We start from the raw sequence: 27,102 nt of genomic DNA, 5'->3' as shown, positions 1-27,102 counted from the left end.
CAGACCATAAACTAATCTCACTGGATATTCACATTCCGACCCCACCCCCTGCCCAGAAAACCACAGTGAAAAACTTCTCTAAAGCAAATTTCACACTCCTCAAAACCGAGGTGGAATCCTTCAAAGCCCCGGGGCCTGTGGAAAATATGGCCCAGACCGCAGAATCCTTTATAAACGCATTCTATGAACACCTTCAGGAATGCATGGATCATGCAATCCCAAATAAAACCAAGACCCAGTCCTCCAAAGGCAGGCGTCCTGTTTGGTGGACCCCAGCCATAAACAAACTATACAACAGAAGGATGAAGCTACTACATGACAGAGCAAAATCCCAAAAAGGGAAGGCATCTCTGATCAGTATTAGCAAAAAACTACGGGCACTCATAAAATCGTCTAAGGCCAGCTTCGAGAGAAAAATTGCACAGGACACTAAGGATAATCACAAGGCTTTCTTTAGTTATGTTAGGAACCTGGGTGGGAATTCCCAGATATGCTCAGAATTAGTCCAAAATGACAAAAAATACACCAAACCCACAGACATTGCCAACATCCTAGCTGACAGGTTCAGCGCAAACTTCTCCCCCCCTCCCCACCAAAAGGGCAAATATCTATCCCAGCAGAGTGCTGCCCCCCTGACATCTCAGATAAGAGCCGCCCTCTCCAAAGCAAAAAATCACAGCATCAGTGGGACCAGATGGTGTCCCGGGCTGCGTCCTACATGAACTCCAAGAAGAGCTAAACCCAAACATAAAAGTACTGTTCAGTCTCAGCCTTACTACAGGATATGTACCCAAAGAGTGGCGTACAGCAACAGTGGTCCCTCTCCACAAAGGTGGTGCCTCAACGGATCCTGGAAACTATCGCCCCATAAGCCTGACTAGCTTGGTCTGCAAAGCTATGGAAAGGATCATCATGGACCTCATAAATAAAGATATTGGGGACCTACAGACACTGGATCCTACCCAGTTCAGCTTTGTTAAGGGCAGATCTTGCCTCTTAAACCCGGTCGATTTCTTTGAAACAGTCACCAAGGCCATTGACGAGGGGAAGGTGGTCCACACAGCCTACCTGGACCTCGCAAAAGCCTTTGATACAATACCCCACTCGGGCATTATAGATAAGCTCACCAGCTTAAATATAAACCCATATGACACTAGATGGGTTGCAAACTGGCTCAAGGACAGAACCCACATGGTTAGAATTGCTGGAGCCATGTCAGACTCCAAACCAGTTACAAGTGGTGTCCCACAAGGCTCAGTCCTGGGACCTCTCTTGTTCGGTATATATTTCTCGGAGGTACAGGCCAACACGGAAGGACTGTGGCTGACCAAGTTCGCAGATGACTGCAAACTAGGCGCCATAATCGACTCTCCAGCCAACACAAGCATCCTACAAAAGGGCCTCATAGAAACAGACAACTGGTGCCAGAGCCATGGCCTCAAGCTAAGCGCCAAAAAGTGTATAGTCATCCCCTTTGGCAAAACAAAGTGCCCACAAATTACCACATAGGTGGTAATCCATTAAGTCTGAAGAAGTAATTAGGGACCTGGGGACCCAAGTTGATAGCAATCTCTCATTTGAAAACCACGTGGCCAAAGTGGTTAGAAAAACATTTTATATAGCCCACCTAATCATGAAGGGATTCACATCTAGATCAGGGGAGGTCATCATGCCTCTTTACTCATCCCTCATCAGGCCCATAATTGAGTACAATGCCCCTTTTGGGATGTACCTTACCAGACACCTGCAGCAACTGGAAAGACCCCAAAAGTACCTCACCAAGAGGATCAAAGGGCTCAAACAGATGCCATATGCTGCCCGGTTAAAGAAACTCCAGCTCTACTCAGTGGCATACCGCCTGCTCAGAGGCGATCTGTGCCTGACGTATAAAGCCATGTCCAACCCGGAAGTAATGGACATGCTGCACCTCAGAAAATGCAAATCCCATCGAGCTACGCGCTCGAGAGACTTGAACCTCAACACTGAAATAAATAGGACATGCTGGAGGGACAGATTCATAACCCAGAGGCTCCCTTCCCTCTGGAATAAAATCTCAGTCCAGGTTAGGCAGAGTCCCTCATTGACTCTCTTCAAGAGGAATCTTGATGAGTGGATGGGAGATCGTAGGTTTACCCCGGGTATCACTTCTGTGTCACTGTTAGACAGAGGCACAGTATATTAACCTCGAAAAAGGGCATAGCAAAGTTCATTTAAAATGGGTGGCGAAAGCCAAACACACTCTGGCTAGTCTTATAAATGCCCTAGGGCAGATAGCCTAGTATGAACCTATGAACAACGCAATCTCGTACCCCGCTTTGATGGGACTGCTGCATATCCGCAAGTCACGCTTCACTCAAGTAACCCACACATGCAGACTCAACCTGGTCTGTGACATCAATAGGACTTGTTAGAGTCTCAGATTTGTGTCTTAGAGACTCTGCCATCTATGGAATGGACTCCCTCTCCATGTCAAGCAGAGTACCTCTTTATCCCTTTTTAAGCGGAACCTGGATACCTGGACGGGAAATAGAAAATACATCCCTGGGATTCCACCCATGTCTGTGCTGGACAGGAGCATCGGGTGCTGATTTGTCTATGCATGGGCTAAACTCTGGCTAGGCTTATAAGGGCCTCGGGGCCAATAGCCTAGCAACTTCCTATGATCCTTAGCACTTTTGGCATGTTTGTTAGTTTTGTCTAGAACCATCATAGCTCACCAGGATCTTTCTGGGGCATGTTTCTATATGTGATACTGTCCTCATACTATAGCTTCATAAATGCATATATTAAAGCATATATATATATATATATGTGTATGTGTATTTATACACACACACACACACCCACAGGGATACATTTATAGGATTATCAGCTTTTATTAATTTCACAAAAAGAAATGATAGCTGTTGCTTGACATTGTTACATTTTTTTCCTTTGCAAATTTATTTCCTTTTAATGAACTTCACATATTTATGTTAATATTGTAGGTTGCAGACTTGGGTTGTGCTGATTGTTCCCTTTTATGGAAATTGAAGTTCTTCCGTTGTATTGAGCTGCTTGTTGGATTAGATATTGATGCCAATGTCATGCAGGAGAAAATGTAAGTGTGTTTCTATAAACATGAAGAACTGTGAACTTTATTTTTAAGACTGCATTTTTTGTTTAGTCCCATGTATTGGGGCATCTCTTTTTCAGATGATGATGATATAGTAACATTTGTCAGAACGGAGTATCAAGGGCAGTACATCAGACAAGAGTAGGCTTACAGGTAATGCAAACTACTGGCTCACGCAGACAATGAGGGTTTGAGGGTTGGTACAATGTTTAAGGTGTTTACCTCACTGTCACATGGGATGGGTTGATTCTCACCTTGAGAAGCGTAGCTAGGCTTAAAAAGGCCCTCAGAAGTCATTAGCCTAGTAAATACCTAGAAACCTACCTGTATAGGTGTGCGTATCTTTGGTCACACTTGTATGCAGACATACTCTTTGTGGCACACTGTCTACAGACATTTAACAGTGTAGTTCTACACTGACAGTAACCCACTGAGGGATCTTGTATTCTTCTGGCTCTGTTTCATGTCTGTCTAATGTTAAATAAACTGAGCCAGGATCTAGTTGCCTCCAGTGGCGTATTCTTAATGAAGAGTGAACAGTTTAAAGGTGGGCTTTGAAAGCAGTAGGGGGCAGGAGCTCCTTTAGATTGTGAATTAAAATATCCTATGAGAAAGTGGCCTGGGTACCTTATGGCTGTTGACCCGGCCCTAGCGCTAATATTTTGATATATAATAAAGAGTGAGATGAAGTGGTCAAATCGTATTAATCTTTCTGTTGTATCCTCTAGGCTGTGCAGTAATTCAAATTATCTTGGATCAGAGCATCTTAATATTGCAGTGTGCATTGTAATTTTGGTCACTTAGAGTCTTTGTGATTGAATAAGTGAATAGGCCACAGCACTGATCCGTTCTTAAGATGTTCTTTTCAATTTATTTTACTTTTTGGCGGGGGGGGGGAGCTAAAACCCTATCTCTTTATTGTCTCCAGGGTCACTGCTCATTGGGGTAAGGTCAGAAAAAAAGCACTTAGAAAAACATGAGGGAAGGAGGGTGGCCTTAATGGTTAAGGTGATTGCCTTACAAACACAAGGTGCATGGTTTGATTCTCACATGGAGTAATTGGCTAGGCTTAAAATGGCCCACAAGGGCAGTTAGTTTAGTACTAATCTATGAACCTATTATTGATCTTCATTTCCAGTCATTGAAAACCGTAGGAATAGAAGGATTCAGCCACATTATGTTGAAAACACTGCTACTGCACATGTTGTTAGGTATTTTTGACTGCCTAAAGAAACAAATCTACTTTTGCTGATGCACATGTTTTTATTTGCTCTTTGGAGTTAGAACTGGACATCTTTGGTTATGAATTTCATCTGAATTTTAATTTGATCACTATTAGTCATAAGAAGCAGTTGCTTAATAAAAGTATGGTGATTTTGGTGTCACTAAGTTTATAATCAGAGTTTAACAAGAAAGAAACTGAATAATTATTCTTTTAAATGCTTCACTAGGAAGGACATCTTTCTCCTTTTCTCTTTCAGACATGAAAGGTGTTTATCCTTAATACCACTGGCGCCCTCAAGCATACAAATGGTGATCATGGTTTTGGAAGCATATAGGTCTATAGCTTCATGGAAGCTATGAAAGATGTACGTAATGGTCCGCCGTAAAGCATGTTTGCTAAAAATTACTATTAGAAAAGTTTCCAAACATTTGGACTTCAAGATGTTCACTGTAGTTGTGGTTACTCTAGACATACTGCACATGAGAAGTATTCCACATGTGGCTAGCACTTTCACTGCCCTGAGTATACTATCCCAGTCATACCCTGCATGACGAGAGAAATGGAATGGTGAATAAAACAAGTCAGAAAGAACAAGGATATGTCCTTCAGACCACCACTCCCAAATCAGATCTTGACTCTAATGCCTTGGACATAGAATAGGGCATATTCCTTTGACCTCAAAGTGCAGGACACCTGGAATCCTAGGGAAGTAAAACTGCATATAAATATAAAAAAATGGTAGCATTGGTTCAGATTTTCAAAGCCTTCTGGGGCAGTCTAAAGAAGTGGACTCTGCATTTCGTAGCAGACAATGCCACTGCCATTTGGTACATAAGAAAAGTAGAACACACTGTTACTGCCTCTGCAGGCTAGCCTGGCAGGTTTGGTAATAGCTCTAAAGTACATTTGTAGCTGCAGCTATATACCAACTCAGGAGAAGTCCATGGCAGACCACTTAAATTTTTAACACTGTCATCAGTCAAATAATTAAGTGTGACACTCCTAATTGACAACAGGCTGTATCTCAGTTATCTAGAGCTGTAGAGCTGTGATTCAGAAGGAACATTAAATGTGAGAGAAAGTCTTTTGAGTGGGATTTCTTGGTCAGCTGAAGTAATTCCAACAGTTGATGCTCTTAATTGTGACATTGAATACTGCAAATGTAATACTCTGATTATGTTACAGTGAAACAAAAGCACTGTATGAGGCTGACTTTCAAATGCTGTCTGCTTGAGTGAGATGAAGCAACCCATATGACTGCTGTAGGTGTGAATAACACCACAGTGCCATCATCACTGTTGGTATTAATGAGTTAAGCAGAACCTAAATAGATCCACACAAGTGGATGCTAGACAGAGTTACATTATTATATTCAACAAAGAGTTCTACCAGAGATGGACCTCTTTGCTTTTCTGAGCAAAGTCCAACTGACAAAACTTTGCTCCAGAGCTCCAAATAAATATGGTTTGGGCAGTAGATGCCTTCTTTCTGGTAAGATGGGCCTGTTTCTCTAGGTTTCTCCTCCACCATGCCCTTGCACCCCATTTAGTTTAAAAGTGGAAGGAGGAGAGGCCAGCAATCGTAATTGCCCACCTGTGACCAATGCAGCATCAGTTGTCCCACCAGAATCAGGTGAAAAGGAAGAAACTTCCCTCGTTGCCTCAACATATGAACCTCTTAAAGCAGTGCAGTGCAGTGAATTGAGAAAAAACTAAGAATAAGTTGTTAAAATTATAGATATTCTCATAATTTAACTGCAGCAGAACAAGAATTATTAACTTATCTCGGTCAAAATGCTGAAATAAGAATAATGGAACCAGACAAAGGGGGTGGTATCGTTCTAATGAACAAATACATGTATGACAGCAAAATGTATGCTATTTTACATGATTATAACCATTATACATCAGCTTCTATAAATGAAGTACACATTTCATACAAAAAGATAAAATTTGCTATCAAGGATCTATTAGACCAGGATGTTATAGATTACAATACATATAATTTTTTAGAAAATGAATACCCTAGAGTACCAGCAATTTTTGGGGTACCTAAAATACATAAAGACATCAAAGATCCCCCCTTGAGACCCATAGTGTCAGCAGAGGGTTCCATTATTTCATCTTTATCTAAATTACTCGACAAAAAACTAAAAATACTTTGGGACAGGGAATCCCATTTGTTAAAGGACTCTTGGGAATTTTTGAGTAAGATAACACCGGAATTTTATGACCCTAATTTAGTATTTCTTACTATAGACGTTGTAGAGCTCTTTTCTGTTATTCTGCACCAACAGGGTTTACTGTGGCTTGAGGCTTTGAGAGAAAGAGTTAATGAAAGTGAAAATGATATTTTTCTAACCCTTGAACTAGCCGAATTAGTACTAAATAATAATATTTTGTACTTTTCGGGCGAATATTTTAAACAGCTTTCTGCTGTACCTATGGGAGCTAATTTTGCCCCCACTTATGCTGATATTATATTGAATGTCTGGGAGAAGAAATATGTCTTGAATAGCAAATATCAGATCAACTGGACTTTTTATTCCAGATTTTTAGACGATATATGTATTTTTTGGACAGGACCAACTGACATGGTTTCGGAATTCATAAACTATTTAAATAATACAACAAATTTTTTGTCTTTTACTTACCAGATGCATTTTAATAAGGTCAGCTATTTGGATGTAACACTTTCAGTATTGGACAGTGGCTTCAAATTGGCTATTTATAGGAAGCCTACTTTTTCTAATAGTTACATCCATTATAACAGTTCACATCCAAGACATCAAAAGTTTAGCATTGTCAAAGGACAATATGTTAGGGTTTCAAGAATGACCTCGGATGAAAATGAATTCAAATTAGAATGTGTCAAACTTTTTGACATGTTTCGTGAAAGGAGATACCCGGACAAGTTTATTGACAATATTAAACAAGAGGTTTTACAAGGCAGAACAACTAAATTTAAGCCCATTTTGGGTACAGGTATTTTAGATAAAAATACGGGCCAGGGTGAACATTCGAAACATGATTTTCAATATAGTAAAGCCTTTGTAACCCAATATAGTGCAAATTCTGATATTATTAGGAAGATTATTAATGATGAGTGGGCAGCTTTTAGGGATATAACTGACCTTGATAAGCTCAAGAACAAAAATGTAAATGTTGTATACAGAAGAGGGTACAACATTAAGAATATTCTTGAACATGATACTGTTATTAATAGATATTCAAATCAGCGCAAGGGCACTTACAAGTGTGGAACCTGTACACAGTGCAGATTTATTTCTAACACTGACAACATTTATTTAATGGCCAGAAACAGATGGATTAGGACAACCTCTTACTCCAATTGCAACAGCCAGGGACTTATATACTTGGCGACATGCCAACAATGCCAAACATTTTATGTTGGCAAAACGGAAAGATCCCTAAAAAGAAGGATCTATGAACATTATTTTGAGATAGTTAAGAACAATTCTAACAATGCTCTATACCGCCACACTCTGGCATGTACATCTGCTAAATTTTTATTTTTTGTTATTGAGATGATGGCCAGGGACAATAGGGGAGGACCTTGGGAAATTAAATTAGAACATAAAGAAACCTGTTGGCAGATAACATTAGAAGCTAACAGGCCCCCAGGTTTAAATGACACTATTTCTATTGCTCCACTTCTCAAGCTTAAAGCAGGCAGAATATAATAACAAGATATCATTTATTTACATCAAGTTCCATGTAACAAATTCTTTTATATATATATATATATATATATATATATATATATATATATATATATATATATATATATATATACATAATTTATATATATATTTAATACAGCATTATATAAGTATAATAGATTATCTGTGTTCATTTGATTGTCATTACTTATTAATATTCATTATTTTTATATATATTTTAACATAAACCTTAACAATTTTATGAAATTCACAAAATATGTTAATTCTTATTAACACAAAAGTATATCAATGTTATAAGAATTTTTATATGTTTTTAAAAACTAAGGATTCTTTAAAATGGATGTTTACCATTTTTAAATTTTAAATACTAATTGATTAATTGTTTTATCAATTTATTAAGGCTATATAAGATGAGCTGAAATCCCAGTTTTTTATCTGATGAAGTCAAGCAACTGCATGACGAAAACGTTTAAGAGTGTATATTGTGAACGTTAATAAAAATTCTATTTAGCGATTTATTTCGCCTACAGTGTTGGCGTGGTTGCGGTTTCCTCTACTGACTTTCTTGGATTTTTTGCAGTGCAGGGTGTCCCTGATAAAACCCAAACAGTCCATGCTCATATTAGCATCTTGGAAGATATGATTTTGATGCCCTGTGGCCTCCTTTTTTCTGAGGATATGCTAAAAAAAAGAGGGACATTAACCTGCCTCTGTTAGGACAGAGTCCTGACTGTGACCCAGCTGACATTAGCATTCCTGCTACTGGAGAAGGCAGGTAGGATGGAGAGGATTGAAGGGGCAAAGCCTTTTCATTTCTCCCTGGGAGATGGGGAGGGATGCATGTATTTGTGGACACGCTGGGTGGTGCAGTTTCCATGGTGGTGACTGGGGAGACCACTACTAATACCTCAAGGGTAGAGGTGGAGTTGCCTGAGCAGGAGCATCCCTGGTGAAGGTGAGGGGACACTTCACTGCAGCCCATTGTATGTTCCCCTCCTTAGCATTTCACAGGATGTGCGTGAAAGGATAAGGCTTCATTCAGACACTTTAATTCTTACCTAATGGCTATCTGGCAGATGGCCCCTCCCAGTTATCCTTCACACTGGTAATGGGAAATTTAATGGGCTGATTGGCTAGGAGGGAGCTGATGTCCAGCAGAGAGCAGGTGGAAGTGCGGGGGAGGCTGATGAGGGAAGCCAGAAGGTCCAGTACAAGGAAATAATACTTAACTAAATGGAAAAGGTTCTCTTTCTGGGGATAAAGGAGGAACCAATCGACACAGCAAACAGATGTTTGACTGATTTTCCAGTATCTGTCTGAGCTGCTCAGCCACTGTGAAGGTACATCTTTAAGCTGTTTCTACATGCTTGTCTCTAGCCCCCTCCCCCTACACACACACACACACACACACACACACATGCAATGGTGTTCAGATTGCTAGTGATACATTTTCTGAAGGGTGCACTCCACTTGAGATTTCCCAGATGGAGAGTGGCCAGAGCTTAGGGCATGAATTTTATGTTGGAAAAACAGACCTCACCCACTTTTGTCTGTTAACACTTCTTGAGACATTTAAATTATTACTAGGGTTTTGGATCAATGCAAGAAGATGTAGCCTAGGCTCCAGAATGTGTCATTAAAGCTTGTAACCTAATACTGCCTCACACGACTGAATCCCAGTCATTTGAAATTAGGACTTTCACGCAAAATGTATTGTGGGGGACTGTGTCCCCTGTAACCCTTTAAAAATATACCAGCACTGAAGTGACATTTTGTAGGGGTGGTGTGGCTGAATCCAGTTCAAGATACTGGTTTTGAACCTTAACGACTAAGAAACTGTCATTCGAGAGGCTGTTATGCTCACTTGAGGACAGACTTTCCCAAGTTTAGTAAAACTGCTGACAAGCTTGGAGGTGCAGATAACTAAATGTATATGAAGTGTCACAGAGACACACATATCAGCAACTTCTGTAGCAATGTTAGGATGCTGTGCCTGGCTGAACTCCTTTCATACTTTGCATATGCCAAGGCAGCTTTGTTGGAAGTACCTTTGCTTTTTGGTGGGAGATGGTCATTACCAATTCATAGCTCTGCCTTTGGTCTCACCACAAGCCCCAGGGTGTTTACCAAGTGTATGGTGGTAGTAGCAGCTTGTCTACGACTGCAGGGTTTCTGGATATTGCCATATTTGGGCAACTGGTTCATAACCACCCCTTCCAGGAATATACTGTTCAAGCCAGGGACTCTGTACTTCAATAGTCCAGTCTCTAGAAATCATCAAAACATTTTTTGGACACAATACTTCAGATAGCAAAACTCCCTCAAACAAGAATTAATTCCCTTCACCAATAAGCCCATGGAACCTTATCTCTCCAGAAGCCACCAGTGAGACTAATTCTTCACTTTCTAGAGTCCATGGGAATCTCTATCACATTAATGCCTTAATCCAAATTCTACATGTGGGTTCTTCAGTGGACTCTGGCAGTTCAGTGGTCAATCAGGAAAACAGCCCATGTCTTTTCAAGTGATTCTAGCAAACATCTGCAGAATCGCATACAGTGATGGCTAGAATCTCCACATGTTCTACAGGGGTGGCCTTATATTCTTCCTTCCCCTCAAGCCACAGTTATCATGGATGCTTTCCAGATGGGATGGGGGTGGGGTATTATCTGGGAAAGACAGTACAAGGTACGTGGTCCCAAACAGAGGCCTGCCTTCACATCACTATATTGGAGATGAGAGCAGTCCTCCTAGCATTTAAGGCCTTTTAGGACACACTCTCTCTTTGTGTGTGTTAGCTGTTCAGACAGACAACATGGCAGTTGTTTGGTACGCCAAAAAATAGAGAGAAACTAGATATTTTTCTTTGTGTTGAGAGGGCATGTGAGTGTGGCAGTGGGCGATTTCTTCTTGCTGCTTTTGGGATATTACTGTTGTGCTACAGGGCTTTGACTGGGCCCTGATTCGAACCTGCTGCTTGGGTTGATCTTAAGTTTTTATCATGGAAGACTTTTGTGTCTGGTGGCTATCATTTCTGCCAGGAGAATTTCTGAGTTACATGCCCTATCTTCAAAATCTCCCTACCTAACTTTTCACAAGGACAGTGAGTGACTAAAAACCAGTGCCTCTTTTCTTCTTAAGGTGGCTTCTGAATCATCTGTTAATTAGTCCATAAATCTCCAAGTGTTCTTCCCAAACTTTTTGAACAAGGGTATGTATACTTTGCATTCGCTAGATGTTCATTGTCGATTACATTTTTATTTACATTGGACAAAAACCTTTCAGGAAATCTGATCGGTTATTTGCGTCCTTCTCTACAACTAAATTGTGAAAACCATCGTCCAGTGTTACCCTTCTGAGCTTGTTGTCACAGCGCATTTTGTTTATTAAGAGGATTGCCACTTCCTTCGACTCCAAAGTCTCACTTTATCAGATCTATGGTTTTGCCTGCAGCCTTCTTCTCTAGTTTTCCAATTGATGATGTGTGCTGCAGCTATCTGGTCTAAGGTACATACCTTCATCTCACACTGTATATTAGATATGCATTCCAGATTTAGAGCCTCCTTTGGTTGAGCTGTGTTCTGGAATATCCTTCCATAAGGCTCCCAATTCAGAAAGTAGCTGGAGACTCTGTCCCATATGTTGAGGAATTGACAGAAAAGACGTCATATACAAAAGTTGCATACTCACCTTAACGATAGATCTGTGTTGCCTGTTTCTATCATTCCTCGACTACCCTCCCACCATTCCATGCCTTATTTTTATGTATGCACAATTTTTCTTATGTTTCCATTCCAAGACACTTCTGGCTGACCTTGCCTTGACACCTGAAGATCGTGTCTTTCCCTTTAACTCTTTTACCTGATGATGTCATTTTCATTCATTCCTCAACTGATCAATCTCTGATATGACTTGGCTGTTTCTACCAGATCTTTCAGTCCAAACTCTCGCACTCCCCTCTTTACCCATATAATGCCCTGACAACCCAACATACCTCCAATCTGGTTTGCCGCCATTTAGCTATAGACGCGGATACTCGCGCTGTTGAGGTTTGGGGTATTTTCCTAGTGAAATGGTGAGTTTTCTAAAATTTCTACTACTTTCATTGATTCCTTTCTCTCACCTACCTACCTTGATTACCTTTTAGTTACCTCCTAAGAGATTTTTTTTGAGTTGTCTTTACTGATTTCTTGGTACTTCTTGGTATCATTGCTGATATCTTGCTATCTACAATTTTTTTCTTCTACTCCACTCTAGAGTGTTTCTTGCCTACTGTTGTTGGTAGTTATCATTTCTATCCTTTTTCTATCCCTTATAATATAAAAAAAAGTAAATTAGTTTTTGTAGTTTTATTTTTTTCTGTAGCTTAATTAGACCAGTATGGCTGACAAACCTACTGGCTTTAAAAAATGCACCACCTATGGGCATAAAATACCAAACTCGGATGCTCACAGGGAATGTATATATTGATTAGGAGCCGCAAATTTAGATGCAGACTGCTCCATTTGCTTTTGGTTTCAACTCTAGGGTTCTCACAGACAAGAGAAACAAGCTAGTATTGAAGGGCTTTCTCCCTTCCACCACTACTTCTGCTTCAGCTGGGGCACAAACCCCTTTAAAGAAAACTGATAAAGGAAACCTGACTTGGCTCCCAAAGATGAATAATGTCTTAGGAGGTCGTCAGATCCCATATCTTCTTTAGCTTCTTCCTCAGAGCCTCCTAGTAAATGATCAAGAAAACCAGATCTGACCACCTCAGTACTTCAAAATCACCTTGGAGCTGATCACCTCTTCTTCTACTGGATCCAGTAACATCTAGACTCTCTTTACCCTTCTTGGAGCAATCTCCCTGTAGACATTCAAGATCTCTATCCTCCAACTATTCTTTCAGGTCTTCCAGGTGTTTGTCTGAGGTTGACATGGATAAGATGATGAGAAAATTCCTCAGAGCTCAGATCCAGATGGGGGTACTCTTGGACCCATCTCCCATTGGTTCTGTGAGTCATCCTTTGACTACTTCCCCTTTGGTCTCTCCTTCTCTGATTTAGCGGTTCTGTGTGCTCGGATCCAAGACCCTAGGTGTTTCCTCATCGGATCTGAAGACAGTCTTTTTGACTCTGGTTACTTCCCGGAGTCATCCGACTGAATGACTCTTGGAACCAAAGCATTGGCACCAGATCCAGGGACTAGAGTCAACTGCAAAGCTATTGGAGCTGTCCCTGCCCCTCTGGTCTTCAGCACTGGACAGCTCTGGTCTGACTCCTTACTCAGGCGGAGTGCTTGCAGGGTTGCAGGAGCCAACTGTTCAGGAAATAGTGGCTGCTTTGCCGTTGATTTTGGTTTCCTATAGGTACTCTGCCTTCAAGATTGTGGAGAAGGCCCTCTCATTACCTAGAGAAAGGAAATCCCTACCCCCTCCAGATCAGACAACTTTATCTCCTTTGATTTATTGCTCGGAGCCTTGTTCTTTCATTCCTTTGGGACTGCCAGCCCAATCAAGTCTATAGTCAGTCCCTCAGGACTACCCCATCTTTTCCTAGTACTTCTACAGACCACCCAACTGATGAGGTCCCATGGAAGAGAACATGTGAAAGGAGATACCTAGATTCCCCTCCGAAATCACTCACAAAGGACACCGATTTTGATGAAGGGTAGGGATCTCTGAGCTCTCCATCTGAGGATGTCTCATTTGGAGACATTCTAGAGCTTTTAAAACAAAAAGGTGGTTGGTTTTCTGGTACCCCTTCCCAAGAGGAATCAGAGTTTCTGGAACCTTTCAGGTCTGGCCTGGCTGCGTCTTAGGTGACTCCCCTGGCCGACATACCTGTAGATCTCATTTCACGCCAGGTGTGGAAGGAACCAGATACCATATAGCCCATCCTTAAATGTCCAGACAAAATTTCTATCCTCTCCCAAGGACAGGGCATACTGGCGCAAGGGGCGTCCCAGTTAATGCTATGGTTGTGGCAGCAGCCACCAGTAAATAGCTTGGAGAGAAGAACTCTTCTGTGCATCCCTCTAACAGGGAGTCTAGGGCCTTGGACAGATTTGGTACGCAGGTGTGCACTTCAGTGGCCTTTGCTCTGTGGTCATTGAATTACTGTTGCACATTTTTACAAGATTACAAAGAGATTTGACTAAAGAACTTTCCATATCTCTTTCTGGGTCCATGTCTGCCGAGGACTAAAATAGTCTCCTCACAACTGGTCACCCATCAATCAATAGGTACCTCACGGGTGGCGGGTTCATGCATAGCCATTAGGAGACATGCCTGGATGCAACTATATGACTTTGAGGAGCCCTTTAAGTCTTCATTCATCAGTACTCCTTTTGATGATCTTCCTTGTTTGGCCCTAAAGGGGAGGACACACTCTCCAGATTTGAGCAAGACAGAAAGAACCCTGTCTGCCTTAGTGACATGTTTTTCTACTCCTGAAAGACTGTTTTCCCGGAATCAGTGATGAGGTAGGAACATGTGGATGTTCTTCGTGTTTCACTGTTGCAGTCATTACATTTGGGTAATCCTGCTGGCAGGTTGCCGTCAGTCGGTTTGAATTCCAAAGTCTTGGGTCCTGCGTCGGCTGTCATCGCCCCTTCCCTGACGTCATTTCATCAGGGGTATAATAGAAGCAGCCGACGCCATTTTCTCCAGTCTTTCTTGCCGTACGGTGCACGAAGCAGAAGCAGTTCGCAAGTGCCGGTCGGCCGACTTCTGAGATTTTCGAGTTCGAATTTCAGATCCGAAGTCATCTATAAAGCTAAGTACTCCATTGGGGAAACTTTTTTCTTGCTCCAGAACCGATGTCAGAAAAAGTTAATAATTGTATTTCTTGTGGGAAGCAAATACCTCATAAGGCCTTTCATTCTTACTGTATTCCTTGCCTAGGCCCTGATCATAATTTTTCTGGGTTGTCGGTTTTGTGCTAGATTTAACCAACGTACTATTAAGTGCAGGTATGATTTTGCTTTAAACTACTTTGGACGCAGATTTAATTATCCAGAAATGTCGTCGGAAAGCCATCCGACTACCAGAGTTCACAAAAAACGCAAAGAAAAAGAAAGACAGCCGAGGCCCAAAACTGACGATGAAGCTTCTCCTAAGCCAGTCGCCAGTTCGCTGGTTCTCAGTGAGGCGCTTTCGCAGCCCCTGATGACTGCTACTTTAGAGTCGCAGGCCGCTACCGACTCCCACGTGGAGTTGGCCATGCCGCTGGAAACTCAAGGTATTGGAGCCTCGGACGCTGATCCTTCAGATGGGTCTGGAGCCGCTGAGCAGGCACCGGATTCTGAGGGTATATTCAGACCCAAACATCTATACATTAAGCCGACTTAAAAGGCAAAGACTAAAGAACCTTCAAAGGCAAAGAAGCAACCTCAAGAGCCACGTGTACAGGCCTCCATGCCCAAAAAACAGATGGTCAAAATGGCCGAAGACTTGATTACCTTGATCAGGGGTTCCCGTCTCCCTCCTGATAAGAGGCCTAGGAAAGAGACTGACTATGAATCTTCAGATCAGGTTTCCATTTCTTCTGATTCCTCTTCTGATCAGGAATATTCTTTTCCCCCCTGTGAGGATTCTGATGCTGAAGAATCCATACCTTCAGCTTCTCCTCCTGAGGACTACTCTTTTGAGGAAACCTTACATACCATGAGAGTCTAAAAAGAGGCTCAGGGATTTCCTGTTACTACCTCAGCACAAGCCAGTAGCCATCCCTCCTGTGTTAGATATTGTAGAGGATGTGTTTTCAGAGTCTAGCCTTACCCAACTCCTTACCTCCAGCTCCTGTTAAGCCTGACATATATTACAGGGTTCCTGACTCACATAAATTCCTTTTTAAAAACCCTGTTGCAGACCCAGAAACTATTTCTCAGGGTCCCAAGGGAGTTAAGGCTTCCGCTGCATAAAACCTTACCCCCTCTGACAGGGATTCTAGGGCACTGGATAGATGGGAAAAAAAGGTTTACACATCTGCTACCTTGGCTATAAGAGCCTTAAACTGTCAGTTTCATATGCTCAAATATCAGCAACATGTCTTGACATTTCTTAAACAGAAAATGTTGTTAAACTCTGAATGTGCAGAAAACAAGGAAATACAGGATATTTTGCATGCAGCTGAACAAGCTGGAAAGCATACTTTGCAATGTGGTTTTGATTCTTTAGAGGCCTCCTGCAGGGCCACAGTTACAGGTTCTGTAATTAGAAGGCATGCTTGGTTAAAGGAACAAAATCTGCCTGATCATGTTAAACTTAAATTATTAGATGCACCTTTACAGCATGATTCTTTGTTTGGTGTTAAGGCAGAAGAGGTGTTAACGAAAATGGAGGACAAGGCTAAATCTATGCAAACGGTCAAAAATTTCTTACAAGTACAGCCACCTAGGTTTAGTAGACACTGGCCAACAAAGAATTGGTCCTTTCCTGTGTCAGACAGACCTCAAAGGGGCAGACCCAGACGCCCTAGAGGCAGATCCCAGGCGCAAGGTTCATACAGGTCAAAGCAATGGGGTGCTTCTACCTCCAAAAGTGGAGAAGACAAATCACAACCTTACAGGAAACAGTCCCAATGACTTCCCCCTACCTGCACCAAGCACTTATTTCCTGGCAGCACCTTTAGGGGGAAAATTAGCACTTTTTTCTCAAAACTGGTGCATTATAACCCAGGACAAGTGGGTTCTAAATATCGTGTCACAAGGCTACAAGTTCCATTTCCATACCCTGCCAAAGGCAAACGGCTGTCCCGATCTGCCAAAAAATCAATGGGCAGAGGCACAAAAACAAGTCTCATCCCTCATGGACACGAGGTCCATTCAACAAGCGACAGAGCAAGAGCGGGGACAAGGATTTTACTCAAGACTGTTCTTGGTACCCAGAAAGGACAAGGCCTGGAGGCCAATACTGGACCTATCGATTCTGAATACATTACTGGATATACCAAAATTCAAAATGTTGACTTTGCAGCAGCTACTGCCCATGCTGGGCAAGAACGTTTGGCTTGTAACGTTAGACCTAAAAGAGGCATACCTGCATGTCCCAATCAGACAAATATGCAGAAGATACCTCAGATTCAGGGCTGGCTCAATGCACTACCAATTCTCTGCACTGCCCTTTGGCTTATCTACTGCGCCCAGGGTCTTTACAAAGTGCCTGGCACCAGTAATTGCATTCTGCAGACAAAGAGGAATACAAATATATCCTTACTTGGACAACTGTCTAATTCAAGCAGAGAACAAGGACATCCTCCTACAGCATCTGGCGTTTGTGAAAAAACTTCTAACATGCCTAGGGTACACAGTCAATGAAAAGAAATCAAAACTAGTAACCTCTCAAGAGATAATATTCCTGGGTGCAAGCTTAAATACAACTGCCCAGATGGTTTATCTCACGCCAGACAAACAAAGGCAACTGATTATCTACTTCAAAATGTTAGCAACAAAGACCCAGTTATCTGCAAGAAACATTCTGCAGGCTTTGGGCTTCATGGCATCCTGCATCCTACTAATTCCATATGCAAGACTGCATATGAGGAAACTTCAGTGGTACCTAAAAAGTGTTTGGACTCAACATTGCCACAGCTTGGAAACTATAATTACTCTCATTCCCTGCCTGCAACAGGAGTTTCGATGGTGGGCAAAGGCTTGTCACCAAAACAAGGGACAGCTGTTCACATTACCTCCAGCGAGGCAAACACTAACAACGGATGTGTCAGATTATGCCTGGGGGGCCCACATGGCAGGAAGATGCATTCAGGGAACATGGACCTCAAACCAAATGCATCTACATATCAATCAAAAAGAGATGCTAGCTGTTCAAAATGCCCTGACAGCATTCAAGGACCTACTTCAACCAGGACAACTACTGATAAAGACAGACAACACCACAGTCATGTGGTATATAAACAAGCAGGGGGGCACACATTCTTACCCCCTTTGCAGACTAGTCATGACTTTGTGGGACACAGCATTGACTTACCAAGTACATCTGCAGGCACAATTCCTGCCAGGAAGGAAAAATACTCTGGCAGACGAACTAAGCAGAAACCTCATGGAGCCCCACGAGTGGCAGCTGGATCCACAAGTCTTCAGCATGATAATAAGGAAATGGGGATGCCCGGACATAGATCTATTTGCCTCCCCTCACAACTACCAACTAAAGAGATTCTGCACAATGATTTATCACAGACAAGCATGGAAAGTGGACGCCCTATCCTTCAGCTGGAAAAACCTATTAGTATATGCCTTCCCCCTCTGCCTCTCCTCCCCAAGGTACTCCTAAAGGTCAGACAGGAGAAGCCAAAGATGATACTGATTGCACCAGACTGGCCCCGCCAGCATTGGTACTCAATTTTAAGGAGCTTGTCTCAATGCCCAGCTTGGACCCTACCTCAAGTACCACATCTACTGTCCCAGCAAAACAATCAGATCCTGCACAGCCAGCTCAAGACTTTAAACCTGGCAGCATGGCGGATGATGTAGTCATACAAAACACACCTCTCAGCAAAGCTGTGATGGATGTCATTTTGGAAGCCAGAAGGCCTAGTACTAGAAAATCTTATGCTGGAAAATGGAAAAGATTCTGTGCTTGGAACCCGGCACAAGGAACAGATGCAGCTGTGCCAAATATTCCTCAGATTTTACAATGCTTAACTGAGATGCTGGACAAAGGCCTATCTTTTTCATCTATTAAAATTCATGCCTCTGCCATTTCGGCTCATTACAATGCAGAGCCACCAATCTTTTCTCATCCCTTATTAAAACAGTACCTCAGAGGAGCCAAAAATTTAAGGCCTCCAAAGAGATTACCAATGCCTGCAATGGGACCTCAACTATGTCTTGGAAAAACTCACCCTGCCTCCTTTTGAGCCAGCTGCTATGGCTGATATAAAGTTTTTATCTTGGAAAACAGCTCTGCTCCTAGCAATAACTTCTGCAAGATGAGTTTCAGAGCTACAGGCACTCATGACTGTGGAACCTTTTATCATTTTTTATCCGGACAGGGTCTCCCTGAGGACAAACCCAACATTTATGCGTAAAGTGGTGTCCAGTGTGTCTCTTAACCAAACCATTCATCTGCCAACCTTTTATCCAAATCCACAGAACAAGGGGGAAAGAATTCTGTATTCTTTGGACGTACACAGACCGCTTAGATTCTACTTGGACAGAACCAAAGTTTTCAGAAAGAAAGAGCAATTACTAGTGGCATATGCTGCAGGATCACAAGGAAAGGCTATCTCAAAGCAGACTATTTCAAAGTGGATAGGCCACTGCATTCGTTTCTGCTACTTATACCATGGCAAGCCAATGCCTAAGGGCATTAGGCCACATTCCACCAGAGCTGCAGCCACTTCAGCAGCCTTTCTCAGGGGAGTACCAACCAAGGATATTTTAGAGGCAGCTACTTGGAGTTCAGTGCACACCTTTACAAAGCACTGTCATCTGCCACTGTACTCCAAATCCTGGGCAGCCTTTGCCACTGCAGTTCTGCAGGGTCTCATAGCCGCTCTTAATGCTGTTTAGCTCCAGCCTCCCAACCATAGCTTTGGGAATCTACCCAAATGTAATGACTGCAACAGTGAAACACGAACATAGTACAATTGTGTACACTTACCATAAATGTAGATGTTCGAGTGTATTCACTATTGCAGTCCAGGTTACCCACCCACCATCCCTCCTTTTCTTCTGATGGAACCTATCTTTCCTTCTCTGATTTATACAACCTATGTGGTGTATTTGCTTGTGGATGAAGGTAAAGTTTATATTGCTGCATGTTACTTTATATATAGATATACATTTTGACTACCCTTTTTGGGGGCACCTGACATCTGGGGTAAGAAAAACTAAAGAAAATGGCGTTGGCTGCTTCTTTTATATCCCTGACGACATGACGTCAGGGAAGGGGCGACGACAGCTGACGCAGGACCCAAGACTTTGGAATTCAGGCCGACTAAGGGCAACCTGCCAGCAGGATTACCCAAATGTAATGACTGCAACAGTGAATACACTCGAACATCTACATTTATGGTAAGTGTACACAACTGTACTTTCTGTAAATCCCAGGGTCCATTTCAAGACTGATGAGGAGCTATTTCTCTCAGGGGCAGAGGGGGAGCTCAAATGGAAGATGCTGCCCTTGTGGCAGAGGTGGCCTGTAGAATAAGGGCTTCTGGGACTCCTTCTCAGACAAACCCTATCAGCGCTGCTGAAAAGGGGCCCGACTGCTCTCCCCTAGAGGTAGTTGGTGGACATTTGTCTCTGCACTAAAGAGCTTGGCTGTCCATAACAAAAAAAAGTCCTGGATGCAGAGAATTATATCCAGAGATCATAACATACCATTTTTTCAAATTCCCCTTACAAGAATGAAAAGAAGCCCAGATGTTCCACCCAATCAGAAGAAAGCAGCAACTCTGAAAATAGAAAAGCTGCTAGAAAAAAAGAGACATCCAGGAGGTCCTCCCAGACCAGAAGGCATCCAGGATCTATTCAAGATTCTTCTTAGTGCCAAAGAAGACAGGGGACTTGAGACCCATCGTGGATCTCAGCAAACTGAACCAGTTTGTGCAATATTCCCGGTTCTGCATGGCCACAGTTCAGTCCATTCTGTCTCTTCTGTGAAAGCATGATTGGATGTAATCGATAGATGTTCAGGATGCATATCGTTATGTCAAAGTGAGCAGGCACTCCAGAAGATAGCTGCATTTCCAGCTGGGAGCCGGTCATTTCCAGTTCAGAGCACTGCCCTTTGGTCTCACCACAGCCCCAGGGTGTTCACTAAATGCATGGTGGTGATAGTAGCTCACTTGAGACTGCTGGGATTCGTAGTGTTTCCATATCTAGACAACTGGCTTATAACTATCCCAACCAGGCATCTGCTTCTGCAGGCAAGGGACTACTTGCTCCAGTTGTGCCTCCATGTAGGCATCACAGTCAATTACAGCAAATCCCAACTCACACCTACACAGAGTCTGGAGTTCATAGGTGCTTGTCTGGACACAGTCAGTCAGATAGCATCTCTTCCCCTGGCTTGAATCCAGACACTCTGATCCCAGGTCAAGAAAGTAATACAGCATTCTCCTCTTCCAGCATAACTAATTCTACAAGACTTGTGATCCATGGCAATTGCTATCACCCTCATTCTTCTAGCCAGGTTACACATGAGAATTTTTCAGTGGATGCTATCAGTCCAGTGGTCCATTCTTCAATGTCCTTTAAGCTCCCCAGTCAAGACCACACAAGCATGCAAAAGATATCTTCTTTGGTGGATTCATTCAAGCAAATTCTCTGAAGGGCATCCATTTGTTCTCTTCCTGCCCACGGCCACGGAGCATTATTTGGGAAGGACAGTCCCAGGTATGTGGTCCCCCGAAGATGACAAGATATATATCAATGTCCTAGAAATGAGAGCAGTACTCCTAGCATTGCAAGCCTTTCAAGATGTTCTCCCCTTTGGGACATTTGCTTTTGAGATGGACAATATGGCCGTGGTCTAGTACATCAACAAACAGGGAGGAAACAAGTCATCTGAAGTAGGATATTCATTTGTCTGCAACCTGTGGGTTATGGATCCGATATCGGATCCGAACCGGCATGGTTTTCCAGCTATGGATCCAAGCTCTCAGCTCCTCCCCTCACCCATAATGCCCTGCTCTACCCTCATGACCTCAGATCTCGTTTGCCACGCATGGTGACTGGATTGGTTTCTATAGCTCTCAGCTAAGTGCTAGTTTTCTAACTGTTAATTCAGAGTTTTTGAAGTTTTTTGTGCATATTTGTGTGAAAGTTTAGGTATTCCTCTTTGATAGTTTACTTTAGAGTTAAATTTAGTAATTTTTTTTCCCTCCCCTCGCTGTTGGCGTAGTGTGTGTGTTGGGCCTGTGTGTGTATTTGTTTTAGTTACTTTAATTTAGTAGCTTTATAGATTGGGATGGCTGAACAGCCCAAATCTATATTTTCTAAATGCTCCGAGTGTGGCCATAAGCTCTCCCCGGCAGATGGCCACACTCGGTGTGTTAGGTGCCTGGGGGTTGAACACCTCACATCTGGATGCTCCATTTGTGCAGGGTTCAACCCCAGGGCACTGAAGGAGCGGAGGTCCAAGCTTGTCTTGGCGGGCCTTTTACCGCCGGACTCGGCTCCGACCTCCGCTCCTTCGGGAGTAACCGTGGTTTCGGTTCTTCCCTCCGTGGCACCCCCTCCTGCTCCTGGGACTCAACCTCCCGTTTCTGGAGAGGGGAGGGATGCTAGGAAAAAGGACCGGAGGGAGAAGCACCACATGCGGCGGGCCGAGACCTCTGTTTCGGCCCCACCAGCCAAGCGGGCTTCTCCCCCGGCTCCGTTGTTGGCTCGGTCTCCTCCTTCTCGGCTCCGGTCCCCAGTGTGCTTTTCACCGGGTCCTGAGGAGGAGGAGACCCGATCTCCATCGAGGCTATCGAGGAGGCACTCCAGGCCTACCTCGGTAGCCTCGTCGAGATCTGCATATAGCCTTTCGGATGCTGATCTGGACCGGATGATGAGAAGGTTCATCCAGGCCCAGATGCAGATGGGAGTGCTCTTGCCTCCCTCTGGGGAGCTCAACACCTTTTCAAACCTATTGCTCCTTCTCCGACCCGCTATCCGGGTTCGAGCAGCTGGAGCCGAGCAGCTTCGAGCCGGGGTGGGTCGGCGCCGATAGTACTGGTACCGGATCTGACCCTGCCCTCGAGTGCGCCGGATCCGACCTCGGAGCCCGGATCCGAGCCACGGATCCGGGGATCAGTGCTCCTTCGGCGCCGTCTGTGTCGGAGCGCACTGTCCTTCGAATCCGGCGCGGCGCCGGCTCCGATCCACTCTTCGGATCCGAGGGGAGCCGATTGTCGGATCCTTTGGTCGAGGTCGGCTCCCTTCGGTGTTTGATGTAGTGGAGAGGGCCCTGTTGAGGGTCTCCGGACCCCGGCACTTGTTCCGCTCCGTCCCGCTCCCTCTGCACTGGGCCAGGCTTCCACCATCCGGCCCCTGGGACAGCCCGCTTCTGTGCCCCAAGTTGCTCCAATGGAACAAGTTGCTGCTTGTGAGGACTCCTCTGACAGCCCCCCAGAGGATGTCCCTCGCAAGCATACGTGCAAAAGGGGGCACATTGACTCCCCCGAGTCTCTCACAGAAGACACGGACTTGGAGGAAGGGGAAGGCTCCCCACGGTCACCCCCCGAGGATGTCTCATTTGGAGACATCATGGAAATGCTCCGTATAAGGGGGTGGTCTGCCCCAAGTCTTCCTCGGACGAGTCCGTGTTCTTGGAGGCATTTGAAGCGGGCCGTCTACCTCTTGGGTGTCCCTCTGCCGACCCCCTGGTGGACCTTATTACCACCAGGGCGTGGAAGGAACCGGACACCGTGGAGCCAATTCCTAAGAGGCCAGATAGGATCCTTAGTCCACCGTCCGACCGTGCCCATTGGAGTAAGGGGCCTCCGGTAGATGCCATGTTGACGGCGGCGGCCACCAAGAGGGAACTGGCTCAGGAGAGTCCCTCAGTCCACCCCCCGAGCAAGGAGTCTCGGATGATGGACCGCTTGGGGAAGCGGATGTTTAGTTCAGCGACCTTCTCGGTAAGGGCGCTGAACTACTTGGCACATGTCATTAGGATGCAGCGAGATCTTATTAAAGAATACGCTGCATCTCCCCCAGAGTCCATTTCGGAGGAGGACAGGGTTCTGCACTCCACCCGTATGGCCACTCTTAGGTCAGTTACTAATACCTCTATGCGGCTACTCTCCCATGCAACGGAAGGCGCCGCTAGAGCTGCGGGGACAGGACTAGTCACTAGACGTCAGGCCTGGCTCCATCACTGCGATTTTTCTGAGCCCTTCAAAGCGTCATTTGCGAACGCCCCCTTTGATGGTTCTGCTCTTTTTGGCAAAACCGTTTGCGAGACGTTGACCCAGAGCGAGAAGGACGGGAAGACGCTGTCTGCCGTCGGAATCCGCTTCTCTGCACCCCAGAGGCCCTACTCTAGGAACCAAAAGGGTCAGAAGAAGATGTGGTTCCGGAAGTCGCAGCAGTCCCAGCCTGCTCCGGACAACCAGTCCTTCCGTGGCAGAGGAGGACAGGGAGGACGCTGCCCTAGAGGCAGAGGGGCTCCCAGAAACTTCGGGTCCAGGGAACCTTTCTCTGAACGGCCCGCGCAGCAACCCTGAGGGGTTGCCCGACTGCTCCACTCTGGAGGCAGTCCGGGACGTTCGGGCACCTAGCGGCATGGGAGTCCATAACATCGGACCGCTGGGTTCTCCAAATCATATCCAGAGGATATCGCATCCCTTTCCTTCACCTTCCAAAGTTGAAGTCCCTCCCAGACGTCCCACCCGGTCAACGGGAGGCCGCTTTGGCAGAAATTGGCCATCTGCTAAAGAAAAGAGCCATCCAGCCCGTCCCCAGACCAGATCGGATCAGGGTTCTACTCCAGATTCTTTTAGTGCCAAAGAAGACGGGGAACTAAGACTAATCCTAGACCTCTCTCTCTTGTATTTGGCAGTCCGCAAATATAAATTCGAATGGTCACTCTGCAATCTATTCTCCCCTTCTGGGAGAAAATCACTGGATGTGCTCGATAGACCTCAAGGACGCGTACTACCACATCCTGATGGACAGGCGCTCCAGGAGGTTTCTCCGCTTCCGGCTGGGAGCCAGTCACTACCAGTTCCGGGTCCTTCCCTTTGGTCTCACCACAGCCCCCAGGGTGTTCACCAAAGTATTAGCAGTGGTAGCGGCCCACCTGAGGCTTCAGGGGTGCAGGTGTTTCCCTACCTGGACGACTGGCTTCTTACCGCCCCAACAAGGCATCTACTTTTATTGGCGCGAGACTCCTTTCTCCATCCTGCTCCCTTTCTGGGCATCACAATAAATACAAAGAAATCCAACCTGGCGCCCACACAGCTCTTAGATTTTATAGGGGCCAGGCTAGACACAAGGAGTTTACGAGCCTTCCTCACTGCGGACAGAGTTCAAAATCTGCAGCTCCAGGTGCGGGCCATTCTCCACTCAAGTTCTGTTCCAGCGGAGTTGGTCCTGAGGGCTCTAGGGTCCATGGCATCTGCTATAGCACTTCTTCCTCTTGCCAGGCTCAATATGCGCATTCTACAGTGGACGCTCTTAGTACAGTGGTCATACCTTGCTCTCCCCATGCATCATCCCATAGCGATCAGCAAGGCTTGCAAGCGGTCCCTCTTGTGGTGGCTTCACTCCCCGGATCTCCACAGGGGCCGCCCATTTTGTGCTTCTCCCCCTCTCGCCACGGTGACCACGGACGCCTCCCGCCTCGGGTGGGGGGGGCACTTTGTGGGCCGGACCGTCCAAGGCACGTGGGACGATTCAGAGACCTTACTGCATATCAATGTTCTAGAGATGAGAGCAGTGCTCTTAGCGTTGCTAGCACTTCAGGACTTTCTTCCCTTGGGAACAATTGTGATTCAATCGGACAACATGTCTGTTGTCTGGTACATCAACAAGCAAGGGGGAACAAGGTCTTACCCTCTTTGTCGAGAAGCCATGAGAGTTTGGGAATGGGCAATCTCCACCAACCGCTTTCTAATAGCAACGCACATTCCGGGTCGGTCCAACATCCTAGCGGACAAGCTCAGTCGCACCATTCTGACCCCTTACGAGTGGTCTCTCAATTGTCGAGTAGCGGAACACATATTCGCACGGTGGGGAACCCCTTCATGCGATCTTTTTGCCTCTCCCTCAAACACCAAGTGCGACAGTTTTTTCGCTCTGATACCTCCTCCCGGAGGTACCCCAAGAGACGCTCTGGTGCATGCTTGGCCACCCGGTCTTCTGTATGCTTATCCACCCTTGCCTCTGATGCTCCAAGTTCTTCAGAAAGCCTCTCGGGTGGGTTGCAGATTGATTCTCATTGCTCCGTTTTGGCCTCGACAGATCTGGTTCCCCTTCCTAAGGTCTCACTCGGTGAATCCTCCTTGGATTCTAGATCCCATCCCGGATCTGATATCCCATCCATCCTGCATTCCTCCTCCGAATCTGGACAACCTGAAGCTGACCGCTTGGCTGCTCCAGTTCCACTCTTGATCAGGACTCCGGTATTTCGTCACCGGTTAAGGCAATTTTGGTGGCAGCTCATAAACCATCCACTAGAAAGGTTTACCGCAGCAAGTGGAAACGTTTTTCTTTGTGGGCGGAGCGGCAGGGCCTGAATCCCTTCACGGTTCCTCTTCCATTAGTGCTTGACTTTCTAACCACTCTCTTTAACGATGGTGCCAGCAGTTCCACAGTCAAAGTACAACTGGCGGCAATTTCTCATTATCACATTGGCCATGACTCTAGTCCTCTTATGTCAGCCAAATTGTGTAAAATTTTTCTTAAAGGTACTTTTCTTCTCAGGCCCCCTATAAAACAAGCGGTTCCTCCTTGGGACCTCTCTCTGGTTCTACAGACCTTGACCGCCCCTCCTTTCGAGCCAGCGGCTACGGTGGATCTCAAATTCTTGTCCTACAAGACAGCCTTTTTGGTTGCCATTACATCGGCCAAGAGAGTTTCTGAGCTTCAAGCATTATCAGCTAAACCTCCTTACTTGGTATTTCATCCGGACCATGTCTACCTCAGGACCAACCCGTCCTTTCTTCCTAAAGTCGCTTCTGAAGCAAACATCAATCAGTCCATTAACCTCCCTGTTTTCTTCCCTAAATATGAAAACAAAGGTGAATATAAGCTCCATTCATTAGATGTTCACAGGCAACTTAGATTTTATCTGAACAGGACGGCTGGTCATAGGCAATCTGACCAGCTGTTTATTTCCTTTGCAAAATTCAATTTGGGCAAGCCAATTTCTAAAGTTTCTCTGTCCCGCTGGATTTCACAGTGCATCTTATTGGCTTATCAAGCTTCAGGAAGGCCCGCACCGGAGGGTGTTCATGCCCATTCAACCCGGTCAGTATCTACATCGGCAGCCTTCAAGGCTAGGATTCCTCTAGATGATATTTGTGCAGCAGCCACGTGGGCTTCATCTCATACTTTTATTTCCCACTATAAGTTGGATCTTGCATCTAGGGGTAGAGCATCCTTTGGCTCCGCGGTGCT

The 27,102-nt window shown here is 44.8% G+C and overlaps 1 protein-coding gene across 2 annotated transcripts in view; it reads left to right on the top strand.

The window, feature by feature from the left end:
* The window catches only part of HENMT1 (HEN methyltransferase 1), a 1,010,665-nt gene that overhangs the window by 395,005 nt on the left and 588,558 nt on the right, over positions 1 to 27,102 (top strand). For both annotated transcript variants that reach the window (XM_044086068.1, XM_044086067.1), the window contains exon 3: positions 2,988 to 3,100. In XM_044086068.1, the coding sequence (XP_043942003.1) occupies positions 2,988 to 3,100 (113 nt within the window). The remainder of the gene's footprint in view (positions 1 to 2,987; positions 3,101 to 27,102) is intronic.

This window comes from Protopterus annectens, chromosome 10.part0 (assembly GCF_019279795.1).
Source record: "Protopterus annectens isolate FY-2018-M chromosome 10.part0, PAN1.0, whole genome shotgun sequence".
In the NCBI taxonomy this organism is placed as follows: domain Eukaryota; kingdom Metazoa; phylum Chordata; order Ceratodontiformes; family Protopteridae; genus Protopterus; species Protopterus annectens.
Note: the sequence above shows the minus strand (reverse complement) of the source record. Positions and strands in the feature narration are given on the sequence as shown.